The 24,188-nt window shown below is 40.9% G+C and overlaps 1 protein-coding gene across 2 annotated transcripts in view; it reads left to right on the top strand.

Moving 5' to 3' along the window:
* Positions 1 to 24,188, top strand: part of HMOX2 (heme oxygenase 2) — a 37,417-nt gene that overhangs the window by 10,535 nt on the left and 2,694 nt on the right. Inside the window, exons 2-3 of one of the 2 annotated variants that reach the window (XM_081298562.1) lie at positions 20,884 to 21,003; positions 22,206 to 22,327. In XM_081298562.1, the coding sequence (XP_081154688.1) occupies positions 22,242 to 22,327 (86 nt within the window). In that variant the 5' untranslated portion in view covers positions 20,884 to 21,003; positions 22,206 to 22,241. The remainder of the gene's footprint in view (positions 1 to 20,883; positions 21,004 to 22,205; positions 22,328 to 24,188) is intronic. The other variant, XM_081298561.1, reaches the window with a different exon arrangement.

Raw genomic sequence — 24,188 nt, 5'->3', positions numbered from 1 at the left:
GATTCAGTTCTTGTGTGTTGTAATAACATGTTAGTATTGTGCTATACAGAAAGAATTTCTGTACAAATGCCTGCTATTAGACTTGTTGAACCCATCTTCTAGAAACTTTCAGATGGAGGGATTCAGTCTCATGATGTAGGATGTATAATACAGATATTTAAATATGTATCTAAATTAATAGCCACATGTGGCATTCATACAGTTAGTGCTAAGTGACCATTGGGATGGGGAAGCCATGTCGTGGGAATTTCCTTTTTTTTCCTCCTATTGGTGAGGAAGTAAAGAACTACTCTGTCTTGCACTGGGAAAGTCCAGTAGCTGATATCTTGGTCCCCTGCCAACACAGACACAAATATATGTGTGTGGAAGTTTCTCACATGAACGAAGCAGTACCTCTTCTCCTAGAGGACTTCAGAAAGGAGCTGGAGCATCTAGAAAGCTTTCTTAGAAAGTTAGTGGAAAGTCTTTTTGCTAAGTAATCACTGTGTCACTTTGATTTTCTGCCTTTTAAGTATAATTATGAGATGTGTCACATGTAATTTGTTATTAACAGTGAAGTTTATAAATGCTTTCTCTTTAAAAAGAACTCTAATTGGCTTAGCAATTATCCTTGTGTGCCTACTCTCACTCTGATAGGCTTTTTAGAGTAGAAGAAAGGACTGCTGTTATAGCTAACTGTTGGTAATTCCAGGTCTCCTACAGAACATTTTTTTTCTATGCTCTAGGACCTGGCTGTTTCTATGGGACATTGTCATTCATGTATAAATCAGGGCCTATCTTCTGAGGGAGGAAAACAGTTGGGGATCCCCCATTCCTAGGAATTGTGGATACCTGTTCATTAAGATAAGGAATCAGAAGGTAAAATGGGAGCAAACTGGGGCTGGGGATGTGGCTCAGGCGGTAGCGCGCTCACCTGGCGTGCATGCGGCCCGGGTTCGATCCTCAGCACCACATACAAAGTGTCCGCCGATAACTAAAAAAATAAATATTAAAATTCTCTTTCTCTCTCTCCTCCCTCCCTCCCTCCCTCCCTCCCTCCCCCCTCTCTCTCTTTCTCTTTAAAAAAAAAAATGGGAGCAAACTGACTGCTGTATTTCCCTCAGTGCTCTTCAGGTATGGGCAGTGCCTGCTAGTAGTGCTGGGAAAGGACTACTCTGTCTTGAACTGGGAAAGTCCAGTAGCTGATATCTTGGTCCCCTGCCAACACAGACACAAGTCTATGTTGGACATGCCAGCTATTTGAAGTTATTGGTCCTTGGTCTAGGAATCCTTGTACTCACTCCTCATCACCAGATTCTGAGCAATTACTATGAAGAAACATGGGAATAATACCTAACTCTGTAGGCCTGTGGAAACATGTAAAGATCCCTTACAGCGCCAAAGTGAGAAATTGGAGCCACCTCATTTAGTTGACCAAAACCTTGTCCTGTATTGCTAATCTTAAAGGAAGTTTCTGTTAACATATTTCTATCACAACTATTTCCAAGGCAACATACATTTTCAGAGGCAGAAAGACACAGAAATGACATAATTCCACATTCTTAAAGCCAGATCTTCTATTTCTCTGTAGTTACTCTGGTGATGGGTGCTATAGAGATATGCAGACCCTATTGTGACTCCCTGTTGGTGCCCTGTCCCAGAGCCCCTGGCTTCATTGTCCATCAAGGTCTGGGAGGCTTAACTGCCTCTTTCTAGCACTGGCTTGTTCCATCTTCCCCCTTGCGATCAGCCTTGGGCTGCCCTATCAGTTAACAAAAGTAAACCTCACCAGGGAACAATCTTCTCAGTGTAATCTGAGTGAGCCAAGGTAAGTCTTTTGAGGACAGGAAGAATTTGCTCTGAATCTTAATTAATTAATTAATTTTGCATGCTGGGTATTGAACCCAGGGCCTTGCACATGCTAGGCAAGCACCCTACCACTGAGCTCCAGACCAGCTATGATTCTTTAAATGGAGCCTAAGCTCTTATTTCTCAGAAATGACAGGACTATTCTTACTTTTCATACTAAAACAATAAATCACATGCCCTGGTTAAATTCCTACACTGTGAGAATAAATGCAGTGTGGTGAGGGAGCTTCCAAAGCCTGTAGTTTCTTTTTTTTTTTTTAATTTTTTTTTAAGAGAGAGCGAGAGAGAATTTTTAATATTTATTTTTTAGTTTTCGGCGGACACAACATCTTTGTTGGTATATGGTGCTGAGGATCGAACCCGGGCTGCACGCATGCCAGGCGAGCGCGCTACCACTTGAGTCACATCCCCAGCCCCAGCCTGTAGTTTCCATGTGGCTAGTATTCTGTGGTGATACCCCACTAATTTCAGTGCATGAATCAGTAAGAATTTGTTGGAGACATAGGAGGAATCACATTGCATTTAAAATGACTCAGGTTTAGTCCCAACTTGACTTTTCACTTCTGAGAGACTTTAGCTCTGTTAATTTTCTTGATCTTAGTTCTCTCTCTTTTTTTTAGTTTAGATGGATGCAATATCTATAGTGCTGAGAATCAAACCAAGTGCCTCACACTTGCTTGGCAAGCACTGTATCACTGAGCCACAACCCCAACCCTTGATCTTAGTTCTTTTTTTATTATTATTATTATTATTTTTTTATTTATTGGCGGACACAACATTGTTGTTTGTATGTGGTGCTGAGGATTGAACCCGGGCCGCACGCATGCCGGGTGAGCGCGCTACCACATCCCCAGCCCGATCTTAGTTCTTAATAGTACCCAGGTCTATCACACTTGTAGTCGGTGCTATCTTCTGCCTCAACCCCTTTTGCCTTTTGCCCAGAAGGAATAGCTTCTAATGCTTAAAATTGGTTGTAGAGAGAAAAGTACCTGGGAGCTGACTGCCCATCTAGGTTCTGCACAATGAAAATTCAGCAGAAGGGCTGGGGATGTGGCTGAAGCAGCCTGGGTGCGATCCTCAGCACCACATACAAATAAACATGTTGTGTCCACCGAAAACTAAAAAATAAATATTAAAAAATTCTCTCTCTCTCTCTCTCTCAAAAAAAAAAAAAAAAAAAGGAAATTCAGCAGAAGCATTTTCCCCCCTTGCAGGTCTGGGGATTGCAAGTGGGGACACTCCGTCACTGAGCTATATCCCCATTCCTTTTTATATTTTCATTTTGATTATTTTTATTCCTTTTCATTTGTTTAATTGTTTATAATTTTGATATTTTGATACAGGGTCTTGCGAAGTTGCCCAGGCTGGCCTCAAAGTTACAATCCTCTTGTCTCAGCCTCCTGGGTAGCTTGAACCACAGGCATGTGCCACTGTTCTCAGCCTTATACCTCTTATGAGACTAAAATGTCTTTGTCTTTTTAGTTCCAAGACCCATTCCTTGCACACAGGGGTGAATCTTGTATTTATTTTATTTCATTTGTAGTAAGAAGGCTCACGCGAGTGGGCGCTCTCTCTCTCTCTTTTTGTTGTTGTGCTGGGTGTTTTCAGTTTTTCACATCTTGTCTTTAGTGTCTGCTTTGATTGCTTGCTCAGTTATATTTGGACATGCTCAAGATGAACATACCTACCCACCCCCAATTTAGAAAATGCCTGCAGGGGGAGTCTTGGACTTCCTGAACTGATGTCAGTTTGTTTGTTTGTTTTTGTTGTTAGAGATGGACAGAATGTATTATCTTGATTATTTTTATGCGGTGCTGAGGATTGAACCCAGTTCCTCATGCATGCCAGGCAGGCAGGCGCTCTTTCTCTGAGCTACAGCCCCAGCCCTGATGTCAGTTTTTTTGAGGTTGTTGACTTTAGACTGATTGGCAGTTTTTATGTTTTGTAAAAAGTGCTAGGGAGCGCTGGGGTTGTGGCTCAGTGGTAGAGTGCTTGCCTAGCATGTGCGAGGCCCTGGGTTCAATCTTCAGCACCACATTAAAAAAAAATAAATAAAATAAAGGTATTGTGTCCAACTGCAACTTAAAAAAAAAAAGGGCTAGGGATCCATCCAACCCAGGGCCTGAGGAAAGTGCTCTACAACTTAGCTGCATCCCCAGTCTGACGGTTATTTTGCTTCATCCTTGCTTTTTGCTCACATTTGCAAGTGTATATTTAGTAAATCTGATTCCAGTGTTTTTTGGTCCCTGCAGTCCCCACTTTCCCAGGATTTCCTGTCTGATCTTCTTCTTCATTAAGACATTAATAGTCATTGGTTGAGAGGCTGGGATTGTGGCTCAGCGGTAGAGCATTCGCCTCACATGTGAGACCCTGGGTTTGATCCTCAACACCACATAAAAATAAATAAGTGAAATAAATGTATTGTGTCCAACTATAACTAAAAAATAAATATTTAAAAAAATAGTCATTGGTTGAATGAATTGTGGGATTGAATTCCTACAGTGATTGAAAAGAAAGGGGTGAGGCTTGTGTATAAGATTTCCTGAGGAGTGGTGGTACCAGAGTTCAGAGGAGTCTTCAGTCCATTTAGTTTAGAAACTCAGCAGCTTTTGACCTAGATGATGTAGTTTTGAGAGGCCCCTGTTATCTATCAAGACTTGTTTGCGTTAGAGCTGATTCAGGCCTGTCTACTGCTCCCAACATCCTGCTCTCAGCCAGCTTTGAGTAGCACCTGTAGTGTGGGTATTTTAGCCTGTAGTGGTCAACTGGCTCATCTGGTATGACCTGCCTAGAATTATCTGAATTCTCTAAATTTCTAATTCTTCCTCAGCATTTATAGTCACCCAGCTACTTGTTCTCACCAGTGACTTTCTCAGTAAGAGAGCTACATTTGAGGCAGCATTGCATTCTTGAAACACTGTAATGCCCATTAGTTTACTTAGTCCTTCTGTATCCTTGAGAAGGTAAAGTGAAGAGTTTTATTACTAGTTTTATGGATGAAGAAACTCAGGTTTCAGGAGGTTATGATTTATATACTCTCAAATGTACTCTCAGGAGCTACTTAATATTAGGACTTCAGATGGCAAGCACAAATTTTTCTTTCTTTTTAGGGGGAAGGGGGATTACTAGGGATTTAATCCTGGGGAAGTTTACCCCTGAGCCACATCCTCAGCCTTTTTTAATTTTGATACAGGGTCTCACTGAGTTGCTTAGGGCCTTGCTAGGTTGCTGAGGCTGGGCTGAGAGCCTCCTTTTTCAGCCTCTGAGCTGCTGGGATTACAGGCATGCACCACTGTGCCTGGCTCAAACCCAAATTTTTTAGCTCTAAAGACCATGTTATTTTTGCAGGGCCAAGCTGCCTTCCCATTTCTGAAGGCAAGTTGGGTTTCTAGCAATAATTAGGAGTAAGTGGGAACCCAGAAATTAATCCAGTAAAGTGATAGTGATAGTGAGCTTTTCCCTTCCACTCCAGATATTCCAGCTTGCTTGAGGTCTGAGACAGGGCAGGGCCTGCCTGGTGTTTGTTTACCTAAAGCAGAAAACAGGTCACAACCTCCTCTGTACATCCATTTGCTAGATGGTATACAGAACTATCCCTTGTCTTGAGTTTACTTTAATCTTGGATTTTAAAGACCAGTCAGTTTTGGGCTGTGGGAAGGAAGCTGTACCAATGACCACTGAGACAGGGCAGGGCCTGCCTGGTGTTTGTTTACCTAAAGCAGAAAACAGGTCACAACCTCCTCTGTACATCCATTTGCTAGATGGTATACAGAACTATCCCTTGTCTTGAGTTTCTTTAATCTTGGATTTTAAAGACCAGTCAGTTTTGGGCCATGGGAAGGAAGCTGTACCAATGACCAGAGAGACTAAAATGATTGGAGGCCTCATTTCCTCCAAAGCTGGCTGAGAGTAGGAACCAGGGCCTGATGGAGTACATTCCCTCACAGACATACAGGTAAGGAGCAGCCTCACTGGGCAGTGGATCAGAGGAAGTGCAACTGGGCCATGTGGAGGGGTCAGAAAGGTGCTGGGGAATTAGGGGCCAGACCTGATGTCAAGAGAGCTGGGGGAATTGTCTTGAGCAGCTAATCAATAAATATATAAATAAATAAATAAACAAACAAATAAATAAATAAATTTATAAGGGGGGGAAAAGAGCTGGGGGAGGGCAAGATCTATAATGAGACCCTAGCTGGGCCCAAAGGGGTGAAAATAGCCTTGGCTAGCATAGAGACAATGCAAAATATAAACAAGTCAATAGTTAGAAAATTCAGGACCCCTTCCCCATTGCATCAAATAAAGCTTCTGTACAGCAAAGGAAACAGCAGCATGAAGTGACAGCTCACAGATTTGGTAGCAAATACTAGCAAATCATACATCAGAGGATAATATCCAAAGTATATACCAAACTCAGACTCCTCCATAACAAGAGAACAAATAACCACATGTAAAAATGGATAAGGTTAGGCATGGTGGTGCACACTTCTAATCCTAGTGACTAGGGAGGCTGAGGGCAAAAGGATCCAAAGTTCAAGACCAGCTTCAACAATTAGTGAGACCCTGTCTCAAAAAGAACTGGGATGTAGTTCAGTGATAAAAATACTCCTGGATTCAATCCCAGTACCAAAAAATAAAGGAGTGGGGGTAAAAGACCCAGACAAACATTTTTCAAAAATATGTACAAATGGCTGCCAGATATATGAAGAAATGTTCAACATCACCAATCACCGGGGAAATGCAGATTAAAACTATAATGAAATGTTAGAGACTGTAAACAAGTCAGGATGGCGCCTGGCAAAATGCCAGAGGGAGTGGTTTGTGAAGTAAGGCCAGCGAGCCATTAAGTGTGGAGATTACTTATTGGTTGACTGATGTATCTATGGTAATTAAGATAAGCTGTGTGGAATGTATAAATACCGCTCCTGTCCTACAGTAAACGGCTCCCTCTCCTGCTGTATCAACCTATACAAGTTGTTCTTCACCCTCCCCCCTCATTCTGCTGATAACGCCAAGGTCGCGGGTTCAATCCCCACCATCTGCCGCAGTCCGGCTGCAGCAGAATAACAGAGGGGGGTGGGTGAAGAACAACTTGTGTACGTTGATACAGCAGGAGAGGGAGCCATTTATTGTAGGACAGGAGTGGTATTTATACATTCCACACAGCTTATCTTAATTACCATAGATACATCAGTCAACCAATAAGTAATCTCCACACTTAATGGCTCGCTGGCCTTACTTCACAAACCACTCCCTCTGGCATTTTGCCAGGTGCCATCCAGACTTGTTTACAGACTCTAATATTCCCCTGGCAAAATGCCAGGCGCCATCCTGACTTGATATCTACATCTCACACTTGTTAGAATGACTAAAAGACAACAAGTGCTGGTGACAATGTGGAGAAAAGGGAACACCTAGTAGGAATACAAATAGGTATAGCCATTTTGGAAAACAGTATGAAAGTTCCTCCAAAACTAAAGATAGAATAACCATGATCCAGCAGTCCCATTACTTGGTGTATATCTAAAAGAAATGAAAAATATTATGTCAAAGAAATACCTGCATTCCGGGGGTTTATTGCAACATTATTCATAACGAAGATTTGAAAACAACTGAAGTATCCATCAGCTGATAAATTAATAAAAATAAAATGGGAGGTGCATGCACCAGGCAGTTCTATTCAGCTTTAAAAAAGAATAATATTTTGTCATTTACAGCAACATGGATGAATCTATAGAGGACATAATGCTAAGTGAAATTAGCAAGCCACAAAACAACTTCCTGATCCCACTTACACCTGAATTGTAAAAAACAAGTCAGACTCATAGAAGTAAAGAGAAGAAAGGTGGTCACCAGGTGGGGAGATGGAAAAAGATAGACAAAACGTTGCTGGATGAGGTGGCGCACGCCTGTAATCCCAGTGGCCCAGGAGGCCAAGGCAGGAGGATCACGAGTTTAAAGCCAGCCCCAGCAAAAGTGAGGTGCTAAGCAACTCAGTGAGATCCTGTCTCTGAATAAAATACAAAATAGGGCTATGGATGTGGTTCAGTGGGCATGTGCCCCTGAATTCAGTCCCTGGTAACCCTACCCCCCACCCCACCCCCACACACACACAAAAAAGAATGACAAAATGTTGGTCAAAGAATAGAAATTTTGGTTAGGAAGATTAAGTCTGGGGATCTGTTGCACAACAAGGTGACTATAGTTTAATGTGTATTTCAAAATTATTAAAAAAAATTAAAAGTAGAGTTTTTGTTTTTACCATAAAGAAATAATATAAGCTGGGTGCAGTGGCACACAGCTGTTACTCAGTAGAATCAAAAAGTTAGAGGCCAGCTTCACAACTTAGGGAGACCCTACCTCAAAATGAAATAAGAAAGACTGGAAGGTGCTTGCTTCAGCAGGCCATATACTAAAAAATTGGAGAAATACAGAGAAGATTAGCATGGCCCCTGCACAAGGATGACACATTCATGAAGCATTTTATATTTTGCACAGTGAAGAAAATGAATAGACAATTCATGTGCATTTTTTGTGTGTGTGTGCTTAAATAAAACTACCAAAAAAAAAAAAAAAAAGCATACAAACAAACAAAAAACCTGGAGGTGCAATTTAGTGATTAGAGTGCTTGCCTAGCATGCAGGATACCTGGGTTCAATCCCTAGCACTACCAAAACCAAAAAGAGTTATTTGTTGTTACAACATAAAACTTTCATTTAGCTAGTCTCTTTAGACATTCTGTTTGTGCATTGCAACAGTTATAACTCAAGTTGGAGGCTCCCTGTGGTGCTGGACATGATGTTGGACCCTGATAAATTTGAGTCTGAGAAAAATCTTTTTTTTTTTTTTTTTTTAAAGAGAGATAATTTTTTAATATTTATTTTCTAGTTTTCGGCGGACACAACATCTTTGTATGTGGTGCTGAGGATCGAACCCGGGCCACACGCACGCCAGGCGAGCGCGCTACCACTTGAGCCACATCCCCAGCCCCTGAGGAAAATCTTGATCTGTTTTTTAGGAAGTTTCTAGTTTAACTGAGGAAACAGGATGATATTCATATCATGTAGTGATATGGTGCCAATTTTGTATAGGAACTCTGAGCTGTGGACACCCTTCTAGGAAGCAGACAAGGGACTCCCACCAGTGCGATGGTATGAATCCTGACGTTTTGCTTCAAGCCATTCCACAAGAAAGGAACCAGTAGCAGAAGTCTCTGAGCAGCCACTTAGCCTCCCTTTGAATGTGCATGTCATGAGCATCAGCTGGTCACTGTTGTCAGTACCCTGTGAGTCAGAGGCTTGCCAGCATTGTTCTAGAACTCCAGGGAGCAGGTCACCCTGCCATCCCTTTCCTTCTGTTCTGGCTGAGCTCAGCAACCTATTCCCTTCCTTCAGTTGCAGTTTCTTCAGGGCAAAGAAAAAGAAGTGTTTATTGTGCTTCTTGGATCTCTAGATGGGAAATGAATCATAACATGCTCCTTAGATTATTTCTGCCTGGCTGCTGTGCCTTGAGCTAATTGACCTTGTGAAATTTTCTGGACTTGCAACTCCAGGAAGGAGAATTCTTCAAACAATGTATGTGTGGCTTCAGAAGCCCTAGTGCCCTGAGATTGGAATTTACCAGGAGTAAAGGCTTTGATATGAGTATTCTGCATCTGCTGGGCTGGTCTAACAGGAACTCACCATGATAGGAACTTGCCGCTTTGGTCAGAATAGGTGTTAGAATGAGAATTAGCTGTCCAAGCAAATAGCTAGGATTATATAGATAAATATGGAGTAGAGGAGGTAAATTTTACAGAGGATCATGATTTTCTGAAATGGGAAAGAGGGCAGAGTGACCTTTCTGCCATTGGTAATATCAAAGGGGGGTTCAGGGTTGACTTCCTGTTGATTAGTTAGTGCAGGACAGACCTTAGCTGGTTTGCTTGGACAGTTCTTTTCTGGGCTCACTTCCCTTTCATTCCCTATAGTTTTGTTCCCTTTCCTCCCTATTTCCCCTATTTTTTCCAAGAAAATCAGGTTACTTTATATAAAAGCAGCAGCCAGTTGGCTAAGAAGCCCAACAAAAAGAAAAAAGATCTTATAGCTTTCCAAATTCCCTTCCTGTTATTGTCAGCATACTTAACCTAATATATATATTTTTTTCCTAGTGGCCCTGGGAATTGAACTCAAGGGTACTCTACCACTGAGCTACATCCCCAGTTCTTTTTGTTTTTTATCTTAACATAGGGTTTCACTAAGTTGCCTAGGGCCTCTCTGAGTTGCTGGGGCTGGCAGCTCCCTGCCTCAGCCTCCTGGGTTGCTGGGATTACACGTATGCCTCTATACTGGTTTATATATTATACGTTTGTACACAATTTTAGTCATTGTTTTGGATTTTTAAAAAATAAGTTTATATATGCTTTTCCCTGGGTGAATGCAACTAGTTCCTGACTTGTCAACTGGTCAGGGCTGTGCTAGCATTCCCTTGCTTACTTATTGCCCTTTGAGCATCCAAGCCTTTGCCATTAGACCATATGATTTGTTTTCTAACATAAGAGTGTGGCTGTTACTATTTTGATACAGATTATATGAATATTTTGAGGTGTATTTTCCAGAGTGGAATTTATTCTTTTGTATTTGAAGTGTGTTTTGGGGTAACTTCTTGTTGATAAGAGAGATTGAAGTATAGCTGGGCCATAGCACACACCTGTAATCTCAGCAGCTCTGGAGGCTAAGACAGGAGGATTGCAAGTTCAAGGCCAGTCTCAGCAACTTAGTGAGGATTTATGCAACTTAGTAAGACTCTGACTCAAAAAAATAATAAGGGCTGGGATCAAAGCACAGTGGTAAATTACCCCTAGGTTAATCCCCATTGTGCGCCACCCCCACCAACACACACACACACAAAAAAAAGGCCCTACATTTATAATTTGGCTCCCAATTTTCTACGAATTCCAGTGGTTCTTGCAAAGAAAAAAGGATTCAGGATTCAAGTGTAGAATTGGGCCAGACTGAGTTTGGACATGTATCTTTTCAGAGATTGAAGATAATTCTGTTTCCACTGTTGCAGGGTAGCCTCTTAGTGACACACGACATGGCCACTCCCTTGAGAAAGAGTGAACAGCCACAGGGCCATGGTCACAGGCTGCCTGCCCTGGTGGTACCACCCAGGGTTGAACATGCTAACTAGTAGTGGAGAGCAGATTACTTTTTGCTATTGTTTTTTTGTTTGTGGTGCGGAGAATCAAAACCAGGGCCTCCTGCATGCTAGGCAAGTGCTCTACCACTGAACTATACCCCTGGCCCATTGCTGCTCTTTTAAACCTGTGTTGATGATATGCATGAGACTTTTTCCTTTTTTTTGACTTGGATTTTTTTCTTTTTACTCAAGTATTTATTAGAACCTAGCATTTTTCAGGTTTTGGAGCTACAGCAGTGGAAAAGATAGCTGTGGTCTGGCCCCTGGGGCCAAAGTTTAGACTCTTGTGGGCTGGGTAGACAGAATTTGGGGCTGGCAAGTGGACATGAGGTTGAAGAGGGTAAATGGCACAAATAAAGTGCTTCTCAGAAAAAGAAAATGCCAAAATGGGCACCAATGGAAGCCAGCTCCTCTCCCCTTTTTGGGGGGTACTAAGGATTGAACTCAGGGCCTGTCACATGCAAGGCAAATGTTCTACCAACTGAACTACATCCCAGTCCCTTGTATTTTTTTTTTTTTTTTTTTTTTTTTTTAGAGAGAGAGAGAGAAAGGGAGGAGAGAAAGAATTTTAATATTTATTTCTTAGTTTTCGGTGGACACAACATCTTTGTTTGTAATGTGGTGCTGAGGATCGAACCCGGGCCGCACGCATGCCAGGCAAGCGCGCTACTGCTTGAGCCACATCCCCAGCCCCCTTGTATTTTTTTAAACATTTTTTTTTTTTTTAAAGAGAGAGTGAGAGAGAGGAGAGAGAGAGAGAGAGAGAGAGAGAGAGAGAGAGAGAGAGAATTTTTAATATTTATTTTTTTTTAGTTCTCGGCGGACACAACATCTTTGTTGGTATGTGGTGTTGAGGATCGAACCCGGGCCGCACGCATGCCAGGCGAGCGCGCTACCGCTTGAGCCACATCCCCAGCCCTTAAACATTTTTTTAAGAAGTAGTTGAACACAGTACCTTTATTTTGTTTTTTATTTTTATGTGGTGCTGAGGATCGAACCCAGGGCCTCACATGTGCTAGATGAGCACGCTACTGCTGGGCCACAACACCAGCCCCTAGCCCCTTGTATTTTTTTGAGGCAGGGTTTTGCTAAGTTGCCCAGAGTAACCTGAATTTGTGATCCTCCTGCTTTAACCTGAATAGCTAAGTCCACAGGCATTCACCACCATTCCCCTTTTGTATTTTTAAGTAAGACCTTGTTGTTCAAATAGACTACATTCTCCCAGAGAATAAAACATAGTTAATGATCAGATTTAATCATGTACACGGTCACTGTTGTGTGGCATAATTAGGTATACATAGCAGGAAACTTACCTAAGTTACCTCAGTTGGTAATCTGTGCACTTGCTCTATTGTCTTTGCTTCAACTATAAGCAGCTTGGGATCTGCAGTACTTGGTGCCTGGCTGTTTTCTCAGTAGGGTAGTGCTGTCTAGAGGCCCTGGGACCCTTTGTGCCCCTCCCTCTTCTAGGCAGCCTGCCGGGTTTCTGTTCTTGCCACTAAAAGGCTCAGGGGTCACTCTAGTTAAACTGGGCTAACTGGGCTGCACGAAATAACCACACAAGAGACACAAATACCTTTTTCTTTGGGGTTGCTGTGACGGCTCCTCTGACCTTAAGGGTCTGCAGAAAGAGAGAGAGAGAGAGCACGTGCTAACCCCTTTTATTGAGGAGAAGCTATTCAAATGAGGCAAGGGGTCAGGTTTCAGGGGGCTGAGTCTATCTTCCTGATGTCCACTGTCAGCAGGTTGACTGACACTTAGGTAGGCCATACCCAAGGGCACAGTAAGAGGAGGGGACACACACAAGGCACTTCCATGGAAGATTCTATCCTAAACAGGGCAAGGGGTTATATTACAAAGGAACAGGTGAGCATAGCTTCACCCATGGGGCTGTAGCAAGACACATCCATTTCTGTGACTGAGCGCCTCAGCACCCAGCTGGGGAGTGCAACTCAGTCACCCGTAAGGTTGGCCTCCCACATATTCCCCCTTTCTTAATATAAAAAAAAAAGAATGTAACTGGGAAATTTTCTTTTAGTCACTTGGCTCTTGGTCCAAGGTCATCACAATCTGCTATTGAAACACAAAAAGAATTAGTAGAAAACATATTATCTTCTTAACAGTCAACACAATAATCTGGATTATTATTGCCTTGCCAAACACTCATCAGAAGATTTTTAATCTTTTCCCAGTTTTATTGGGACCATTGTTTTTGGCCATAGTAAAAGACGTTTTCATTGCCATGGCATTTAGGCCTCTCCATAAACCATAGAGCAAAGGGCTCACTCACATTATTCATTACATTGTCTTCTAGAACATCATTACTTAGTTCTCATCCTTCCATCAGCACTTATCTGACCATGAAGGAAGTTGGATGTAATTTAAGTCAAACATTAAGAAAATCCATACATTGTAAGTTTTAAGACATAGCCACAAAGGCCGAAATTGAATAAGCAAGGAATAATATTTAAAGTAGTTACTTTAGGGATTATGAGACAGCAGTTTGTCTAGGTCTGGTTAATAGACATACACCTGTTTTAAAGCCTGAATATTAACTTCAGCATATTATAGTTCTGAAATATTAGCTGGCAATAATTAATGAGGCAATAAGTTGTATTCTCATAGGCTACAGGATATTTATCATTTTTTCTCTTCACTCTCATATTTAAGGAGTTAATTAGGTCTGTCAGTAATACAAATACCCTTGGAAAAATTTATTTTAATAATCTTTCCAACAATTGTCCATAAAGGTAAATGTAGTCTTAGTCATTAAAGTCCAGCATAATTGGCTGGCTTGGGTTTTTTATCTGCTGTCTAGCATAAGTTTCTGTCACTGGTGTGGTCAATTTGTTGCTCGGCTATTTGGCTACCTCAGTCACAGGAGCTGGTGATAACTGGCTGGTGACAAACCTCAAGTCAATGTCCAGTAGCTCAGTTTCTTTTTGGAATGTACACAACTGTTACAGGGTTTGAGTGGGGCATGCCTGTCAATCTACATAAGGAAGATAATATCCATAAGCCAGTCATCTTCTGCCTAGTGTAACCATACTGTGAGGAAACTCTATATGCTCGTAGCTGTTAGTTGCATCTGAAGGCTATTCTAACATTTTCTCCTCTTCTATTAAATTTATTGTCAAAGGAGAACCCTGATGAGAAAAGAAAGGAAAAGGAAAGGCATAGGAAAAAAAATGAGTACCAAGAAAGAGAAAAGCATCCAGATATGGTCCATTCCTGTAGCTGCATTTGTTTCCTGCTGTGGTGAGCAGGTAGTCACTGTTGACTAGGTCTCTGTCACTAGGGTTCTGATCTGAGCTGGATGTGAGGAGCAAAGCAGCCATGGGGCAGGAGACCTCTCTCAGAAGGGGAGAAGAATTAGGCCTTTGCACCCAGCGGGGGGGTGAGGTTCTTTGCCTCACCACTGTTGGCCCCCAAATTTTCTCCTGATGGTCCCTCTGCGACTGTGCCTGTCTTAGGTTGTCCCTCCCTTGAGGAATTTTACCCGTCACTGGCTAACCAGCCATTCTCCGGGGCCAAACAGGGTGATGTGGAGTGTGCATGGCATCGTCCCCAAGAGGGCTCTCTGTCTCCTTGATAGATAATGTCCTCGTGTCCTCCACGCTAGCATTTACCCTAGGATCAGCAAACTCAGGTTTCTTCTCCATGGAGGGCCCAGCTCATAGCACTAGGCTGGTGGGGATGTGTTCAGGAAGGAAGGAGACAGGCCATAGACAGACAAACAGTAATATAGTGACAAAGCTGAGAGACAGATGAAGAGAGATCCCTCATACAGAACTGGCCCTAATTGGTGTTACTCACATCTGGTCCATAGCTGCTATCCATACGGATGCAGAACAATCCGTTATTTTAACACTGTCTTTTTCTCAAAAGATACTTCTAGACAGTCTCTTTACCATAGAATCAATATACAGGTATAACTGACCATTACAGTCAGGACAATTAATTTAGTTTCATGGGTGGACTTTCCAGTCCACACTGCAAGACACATTAAAGGTGGACCTGGAAAATGGGTCCATACAAGTCTTTTTCATAATTTTTATTTACCTGACAAGCTCGTGAAGCTGCATGGCTATAAACTCTGTAGCTGGAAATTTACCTTCCTGGGCCAGGTTTCTCAGTCATCTCATGATGACTGGTTTAAACTCTCCTTTGATATCTGATTTAATTTACTGAATCATGTTCAGTAACATTAAGACTCTCAATATTACAATTTAAGAAAAAACTTTTAAAGTATTTTGTAAAATCTAGTGTCTCTGGGATCCTGTATTCCCCCTTCTCCTTATTTAATAAATTTGAGTAAAGGCTTGGCATAAGTCATAGTATTATTAGTTTAAGTTATAGATAATAGTACAAGTATTTAAATGACTAAGAATAGATTTACCTTTTATTGATTATTAAAATTTTTTAATATAGACTAGTCGATCCATCCTAACAATTTAGAAAGAATCCTCAATCTTTTTGAGAGAAGGTCTCAAAATCTCTATATTTTAGAATATTATCCTTTACATAGGTATCTCTTAATTGCCTTTACAAAATATGATGAAGGTTATTTTCTGTGTAGGGAGCAGTATATAAATCTTACTGTATTTTTTATGGACAATAGATCTAGTTAGAGAAATTATATAATATCAATGAATTGTTTTTTTTTTAAGAGAGAGTAAGAGAGGAGAGAGAGAGAGAGAATTTTTAATATTTGTTTTTTAGTTCTTGGCGGACACAACATCTTTTGTTGGTATGTGGTGCTGAGGATCGAACCCGGGCCACACGCATGCCAGGCGAGCGCGCTACTGCTTGAGCCACATCCCCAGCCCTCAATGAATTTTTTTAAGTTTGTAACCTTTATTGTTTAAAATTAATATATGGGGCTGGAGATGTGACTCAAGTGGTAGCGCACTCACCTGGCATGCGTGCAGCCCGGGTTCGATCCTCAGCACCACATACAAAGATGTTGTGTCCACCGAAAACTAAAAAATAAATAAATATTAAAAATTTTTAAAAAAAGCAACAACAAAAAAATAAAATTAATATATAACTTTAATTTGGAGAACATTAGTCTTAATAAAATTTTTTTTTAATTTTATAATTATCTAACAAACAAAATATGTAAAAATTAGTATCAATCAATCAATTTTAGTCTCTAAGGACAATTGTTAAAATCGGGATTTAAGGGCTGGGGATGTGGCTCAAGCGGTAGCGCGCTCGCCTGGCATGCGTGTGGCCCGGGTTCGATCCTCAGCACCACATACCAACAAAGATGTTGTGTCCGCTGAGAACTAAAAAATAAATAAATATTAAAAATTCAAAAAAAAAATAAAAAAAAAAAATAAAAATAAAATCGGGATTTAAGTTAGTAGTTCAGTATACTTAATGTTTAATCAACAATGTGAATTTATTTATTAAAATTAATTTTTGTCTTAAACAGTAAGAATTATTAGGCAATAAGGATTTTACTTTAAAGAAATAAACTTACATTTTAATAGGTTGCTTATCATGTCAAAATATGGACAAAATCTTAGCTCACATTAGTATAGTTAAATTAGGAAAATAGCCTGAAATACCCTTAAATTAATTATAGTCAGTTTAGTATATATAAATCTCTTTTTTAATTGTTCTAACTTTTTACATCATCTGTTTAGATAACAATATAAAAATCTTTTTTACTTAGGAAAATGAATATAAAGACCTTGTTTTACCCAAAGATGATTTCTTTCTTCTTTTTAGGATCCATGTGTGCTTTTTCTTTGTTGAAGCATCTTTTTCTTTTAAAATTTTTTTTTTGTTATACTTTGGAACAATTTCTGAAAACCTTAGAATCTATAAACAAATTATTATACTTTGATAAGAAATATCAATGAAAATATAGTTAAAATCCTTAGATATTTTGTAGACATAATTATAATTATTTATCATCTTATGAGTTTGAATAGTAACTTTGAGAATTAGAAACTACTTTTTTTTTTTTTAGAAAGAGTGAGAGAGAGAGAGAGAGAGAGACATTTCTTTAATATTTATTTTTTAGTTTTCGGCAGACACAACATCTTTGTTTGTATGGTGCTGAGGATCAAACCCGGGCCGCACACATGCCAGGTGAGCGTGCTACCGCTTGAGCCACATCCCCAGCCCTAGAAACTACTTGAAGATTGTATTTTTACTTGAAAGCAAATTTATAGTAAACACATTTATCTCAAATATCTGTAACTGAAAAGGCAGAGTATCTGATAAATATAAAACATAAATTATGGGTTTTCTGTTGAAGAAAAACAATTAGGCAGATATATATTAACTAATCAATTAGGCATGTGTTAATTATTTTATAGATTAACAAATATAGGTTATCTAAATATCTAAAAAAATATATATTAAGAATAAGAACATAACTTATAGTTGTATTAACTTTATGTAACCACGTGGTCTTAAAATATTTGGATCCATTTTAATTTATTTTTAACTAGGAGTGCACTCTTCTATGTGACGTCACTTGATGTAACTGAAATAAAATCCTTGAGTAGACATATTTATTTTTAATAGTTAGGAACGAGAATAAGGATTTTTTGGTCATCACAGGAACATTGCCGGCTTTGTTTCTGTGGCGAGCAAATGCATCCTTATAACCTCCAAAATTAAAAGTAAAATATATAGAAGCATGTTTGATATCTCTCATCATTAGAACATTATTTAGTAATACAACTATAGAGAAAAGTCAGGTTATTTAACTCAGAACTAACTTAAATTTAGGACTGCAACATAGAAACCTGTGGAATTAAATTTTGTCTGAAAAAGATATCTTTCCTTAGCATTTACAGGTAGGCATTCTTAACAATAGACTCTGAACAGCTCTGGTAGAAATCTGAAACACAGTAGTACAGGTTAGTGGTTGGAAGGCAGGACTAGAAGTCCTGTCTGAGTGACTGTGGAAGAACCAATTGGAAGCCCGCGAAAGTCTGGGAGATGGTACCAGGAAGCCCGCTCTTCCGGCCAGGCACCCCGTGGTTACCATGGTGATGCAAACAACATGGAGTCCGCTGCCCATTGTCGGGGCAAAAGTGCCCCTAGTTTTCCTAGGTTATTGCATTTTGTTTGATTTTTGTTTGCATTTTCCCCCGCTTGGCCAAGATCTTACTGTGGTAGCAGCTTGTTCTGTCTTTGCGACCTGCGGTTGCAGCTCCTGTACATCCTGCACTTTTTTCTGTGGCACGTGGGTGCTCCAAAGGTTTTTTTTAGCAGCAAACGCTAGCATTACCATCAGATCTTAAGTTAGTCTGTGTTTGGCATTTAGGTCAAGTAATTCAAGGATTAAAAGCACTGTTGGCCGCAGGGGCTAGGACCCCGAAGCGAGCAGCAAGCAGCAGCAGCTAAAGTCTCTTGTCCCCAGCGACTGAGTTACAGCCATTCTGATTCATGGGACAATCATGTAGTAAAAAAGGTCTGTACATACTTTCTGAGTATTGACAAAAACAATAGAAAATTGAAACTTATTTCTCTCCAGGTAAACATCACATTTTCTCTTTTTCTCACTCTCCTAGCGCAAACTTCTAGAACATAAAGGCCAAAAAATCTCCTCTTTTTTTTTTTTCATGTGATGCTGAGGATCGAACTCAGGTTCCGCCCATTCTAGGCAAGCACTCTACCGCTGAGCAACAATTTTAGCCCCCAAAAAATCTTTTTTTTTTAAAAACTCCTGGCACATATTGAATGTTCATAACATTTTTTTTTTAAGAGAGAGGAGAGAGAGAGAATTTTTAATATTTATTTTTTAGTTCTCGGCGGACACAACATCTTCATTGGTATGTGGTGCTGAGGATCGAACCCGGGCCGCACGCATGCCAGGCGAGCGCGCTACCGCTTGAGCCACATCCCCAGCCCCCCAAAAAATCTTTTATAAAGATTTATAAAAACAATTTTAAAAAATCCACAAAAGCGCGCTTTCCATGGAGAGGACTCAACAACATAGCCCATCAATCATCTTAATAACTATATTTAGAGTCTCTACAATTATACCCCAATATTAAAAATTTTAACGTCATAGATTTTCCTTTTGTCTAATTCACTTTCTACAATTTTTCCCACAATACTCTGCAATCCTAAGCATGCTTAACTTCTGGAGAGAACTTTCAACTTCATTAACTTTCTTTAATATTTAAATGGAGTCCCCTTAGGAGCCAGAATTTGTCGCTTCTGTCCCAGCGGCTTAAAGACCTTTCGCCCCACGTTGGGCGCCAATTGCCGGGTTTCTGTTCTCGTGACTAAAAGGCTCAGGGGTCACTCTAGTTAAACTGGGCTAACTGGGCTGCACGAAATAACCACACAAGAGACACAAATACCTTTTTCTTTGGGGTTACTGTGACGGCTCTTCTGACCTTAAGGGTCTGCAGAAAGAGAGAGAGCACGTGCTGACCCCTTTTATTGAGGAGAAGCTATTCAAATGTGGCAAGGGGTCAGGTTTCAGGGGGCTGAGTCTATCTTCCTGATGTCCACTGTCAGCAGGTTGACTGACACTTAGGTAGGCCACACCCAAGGGCACAGTAAGAGGAGGGGACACACACAAGGCACTTCCATGGAAGATTCTATCCTAAACAGGGCAAGGGGTTATATTACAAAGGAACAGGTGAGCATAGCTTCACCCATGGGGCTGTAGCAAGATACACCCATTTCTGTGACTGAGCGCCTCAGCACCCAGCTGGGGAGTGTAACTCAGTCACCCGTAAGGTTGGCCTCCCACAGCAGCCCACCATTCCCATCCTAGCATCCCCTTCGCCTCTCTGCTGTCTGAGTACTCTGTGGCTGGAGGTACATCTTGGCTCTCAGAGTCTCCAGGGGTGTGGGGCATAGCTGTTCTTTTTTAAAAGTCTAAGTCACATCCTGGCTACTCAGGAAGCTAAGGGAGGAGGATCCCAAGATCATGGCCAGCCTGGGCAAGTTAGTGAGCCCGTCTCTCAAAAAAATAAATAAAAGGGCTGGGAATGTAGTTCAGTCGGTTCAACCCACTGTAAACCCACTGTTCAACCCACACATGCCTGTAATCCCTGCAATTGAGGAGGGGCAGGGAGGCTGAGGCAGAAGGATCACAAGTTTGCAACTAGCCTGGGCAATTTAGTGAGACCCTGAGCAACTTAGGGAGACCCTGGCTAAAAACAAAAAGGTCTGGGAGTGTGACACAGCAATAGAGGGCTTCTGGATTCAATCCCTAGTACTCCATCATCTCCAGTACTAGGGGGAAAAGAAGTCTATACAAGAAGATAAATTGTGGAAAAGTTCTTAGAAGCACTTGTGTGGGGCTGAAGAATAAGTTCTGCAGCTGGTAAAAGCCTGCCTCAGTCCCTTCATAAAAGGACACACAGCTGGATAGCCTCATTCCATCTGTGAACCTTCGCATTTCTGCGTTTGTCGTAGTGTTCCTTGATCTGCAGACTCTGTTGTTGGGGGTCCTTCTCCAGGAGGCCTCTCCACATATCATTCCCCTTACTTGATAACTGCCTCCCTTTTCATTTTTCTAGACAATTCTGTGCACCATATAGTTCATCAGTATTATGCAGAAAGATGTGTCTACTTTGGATTCAAGAGACGGTACCATTTTCTTTTTTGCTATTTATTTTTTGAGCATTTTTGGCTATCACTAAACTTTAGTCAAAATTCAGTGTAGGGCTGTAGATGTAGCTTACTTGCTTCACATGTATGAGACCCTGGGTTTGATCCTCAGCACCACAAAATAAGTGAATGAATAAATAGAACTAAAGAAAATCACAGGTATAAGCAGTAACATTCATTGAGTGCTTACCACATAGCAGGCATTGTGCTTCTATTGTTCTCATTTAATTTTCTTTAATTAATTCCATTGTATAGATGCTGAATCTGAAGTCAAGAGAAAATTCTGAAAGATTGTGCTGAGCAAATTACGCATTGTAATATCCCAAAATATAACAAAGAAAATGTAACTAGGTGTCTGGAGGAAACTCAGGGAGGGTATGTACCAGTAACTTGTGGGGTAAGACAGCTTGGTTTTCTCCTCTTCTTTATGTCTTTGGCCATTTAAAAGACCATTTCTTACACTTCTTTGTCCCTCTTGACACTCTTTCTGGGTAGATCATGTAGAAAATGTTCAGTAAATAACTGGTTGAAGTAGAAAACTAAGTTTTTTGTTTTTTTTTTTCTTCGCTTGGCCCATTGTGGCCTGAGGAGGCCTGACATGGCCCCAATGTTGGTCGTTTTGTCTTTGAGTGACATTATTGTTGGTGCTACTGTTGTTGGTCTGTTGTTCATCTATAAAGTTTGCTGAGTGGGCTGCCCTTCACACTGCTAGAGTTGAAGCCTCCAGGGATTAAAGATGAGCTTTTTGTGTTGTGGGACTATATATATCCTTACTGATGAATGTTCAGCCTCTGCAGCAGGTGAAGGAATTGATTGGCTAATAACTCCTTCAGCCAATCAGAGTTCTGTGTAGTCACTAGGTGACTCAAATGCAATGGATATGGGCTTGCTGGGTGCCTTGTGAACTGCTCTGCTATACAGTATGGCTGTTGGGCACAGCCTGACTTAACTAAATTCTAACACCCTGTTCCTACTATTCTCTGAACAAGGCCATCTAGCTACCTTCATGTAGGATGTATTGTGGTGATATGGAAGCCTTATGTTGCTTGCCAAGCTGAGAGCCACTGTGCTATAGCTTTTTAATTTATTTTTTAAAAATCAGTGATGTTGTATTTCTTTTATGCTTTTTGGTAGTTTTTTATTTTGATCTAATTTCTTACAAAAAAATTATAAAAGTAGTACAAAGAACTCTTGTATACTCAGATTCTCTGTCTGCATTTTGCCTAATATGCTGTCTTGCTTGGGAATGCACCTGAACTCCCTGCCCCACATAGATGCATGGCTATACCCTCTTCTGGAACTTCTGACAGTAATTTGTAGATGGTATGCTTCTGTGCATTTCCTCAGAACAAATTCAACATCAACACAGTGCTGTTACCTAATCTACTTTCCATGTTCAGATTTGTCCATATTTATATATGGTCTCAGTAATAGCACAGATTTATTGTAAAGAAAACAACCCTGAGGTACAGGGGTGTTTTCTCAGTTACATTCCCTCAGAGAAGAGCAGAAAAGGCAGATATTTGGGGAAGTGATTGCCAACGATGTTAAATAATTGACTCCTTGTGTCTCTACAGAACCATTGTCAGGGCATCAAGAACCGCTCAGCAACAATGTCAGCAGAAGTGGAGACCTCTGAGGGAGTAGATGAATCTGAGAAAAAGAACTCTGTGGCCCCAGGAAAGGAAAACCATACCAGGTGAGTACTGGGGGTTGGCAGCATCAGATCAGGTGGTCCCACCACCTTCCATGTTCAACACATCTGGATTTGTCTGCTGGAGGCACTGGGGAGGGGTATTGGTCCTGAGCTATGGATCCTGGGATGCCTGGTTGGCACTGAAGGACTCCAAGTCCCTGGCCACTTCATCTGGGCTGAGAAAGGGTAATTAGGCAGAACTGGCTCCTCTACAGTGTCTTCCATTCCTTAAAATTTAGGATTTGGACTCTATTTTTCCTTTCTTTTTTCCGTTGGTTCTTTTTTTTTTTTTAATATTTATTTTTTAGTTTGTAGGTGGACATACAATATCTTTATTTCATTTTTTAATGTGGTGCTGAGGATCAAACCTGGTGCTTCATGTGCTAGGTGAGCACTGTACCCTTGAGCCACAACCCCTGCCTCCATTGGTTCTTTTTAGTTATACATGACATTAGAATCCATTTTGACTATAGTTCTACAAGCATGGAATATAGCTTGTTCTAATTCTGACCCCAGTACCTCTCCTTCTCATTTCTCCCCACCCTTTACTTTTTTCCTCTATTGATTTTTCTGTTATTTACCCATAGTTTTTTAAAATTAATTAATTATGGATATACATAATGGTGAGATTCACTGTGGTGAGTATTCATGTGTGTACCTAAGAAAGTTATGTTACATTCATTTCTGTTTCCAGTCCCCTTTGCCTACTCTACTGAACTTGTATTCCTCTCCTAGGACTTGAACCTCTTAACTGTTCTTTAAGGCAGGGTTTTTCTTATTAGGACAAGTTCTTTCTGAGCCTTAAATTACTGGGCTCTGCTCTGTACTGTTCTTAGCCCTTTGTTAGAGCCCTGATGAGCCTTGTCATTGGCTTCCCCAACCCTCCAGTATTAGGCATTGAATCCAGGGCCTCACATGTTAGGAAAGCACCCATCCCCACCCTTTTTGGATCCAGGAATTTAACCCAGGGGTGCTTAACCATTTAGTCACATCCCCAGCCCTTTTTTGTATTTTATTTAGAGAACAAGTCTCTAAGTTGTTTTAGGGCCTTGCTAAGTTGCTGGGGCTGGCTTTGAAATTTTAAGGCCAAGTTTTTTTTTTTTGTTTGTTTGTTTTTAAGATGTTGATGGACCTTTAATGTGGTGCTGAGAATCAAACCCAGTGCCTCACAAGTGCTAGGCAAGCGCTCTACCACTGAGCCACAATCCCAGCCCCCAGGTCAAGTTTTTCTCACTCTAATACATGAATGTGTGAGCCCTGCCCAGATGCCATCATCTTTGTGGTCATATTTTCTACCTTGTCATCTATCAGCACAATTTCTACTATGTGATTTGTATGTATGTGTATGTGGTGCTCGGGATTGAACCCAGAGCCTCTCAATTACTAGACAAGTATTTACCACTGGACTATATCCCTAGTCCTCTGCTGCTATCTATCTATCTATCTTATCTTTTTTTTTTTTTTTTTTTTTGTGGTGCTGGGGATTAAACCCATGGTCTTGTACATGCTAGGCAAGCACTTTACCAACTGAGTTATATCCCCAGTCCCCTTTTTTATTTTGAGACAAGGTTTTTTGAAGTTGCCTGGGCTGCCTCAAACTTGATTCTCCTGCCTTAGCCTCCCAAGGAGCTGGAATTATAGGCATGTGCCACTGTGTCTGGTTTTCTTGTGTGATTTTGTTAAGAAACACAAATCCAAGCATTTGGCCCCAGCCTCTCAGTTGTTTCCTTCTCATCCTCCTATGCATGGAGCCACATATAGTCCTGAAGAGACTGGACACATGGTGGTAGGAAGGCAGCAGGACTGCCTCAGAAGATCCATATTTCCACAGGGGAGCATGTTCTTGGAGAAGCCAGCAAACTGG

The sequence above is a fragment of the Spermophilus citellus genome, assembly GCF_964194105.1.
Source record: "Spermophilus citellus genome assembly, chromosome: 6".
In the NCBI taxonomy this organism is placed as follows: Eukaryota; Metazoa; Chordata; class Mammalia; order Rodentia; family Sciuridae; genus Spermophilus; species Spermophilus citellus.
This window is presented reverse-complemented; position numbering and strand designations above follow the sequence as displayed.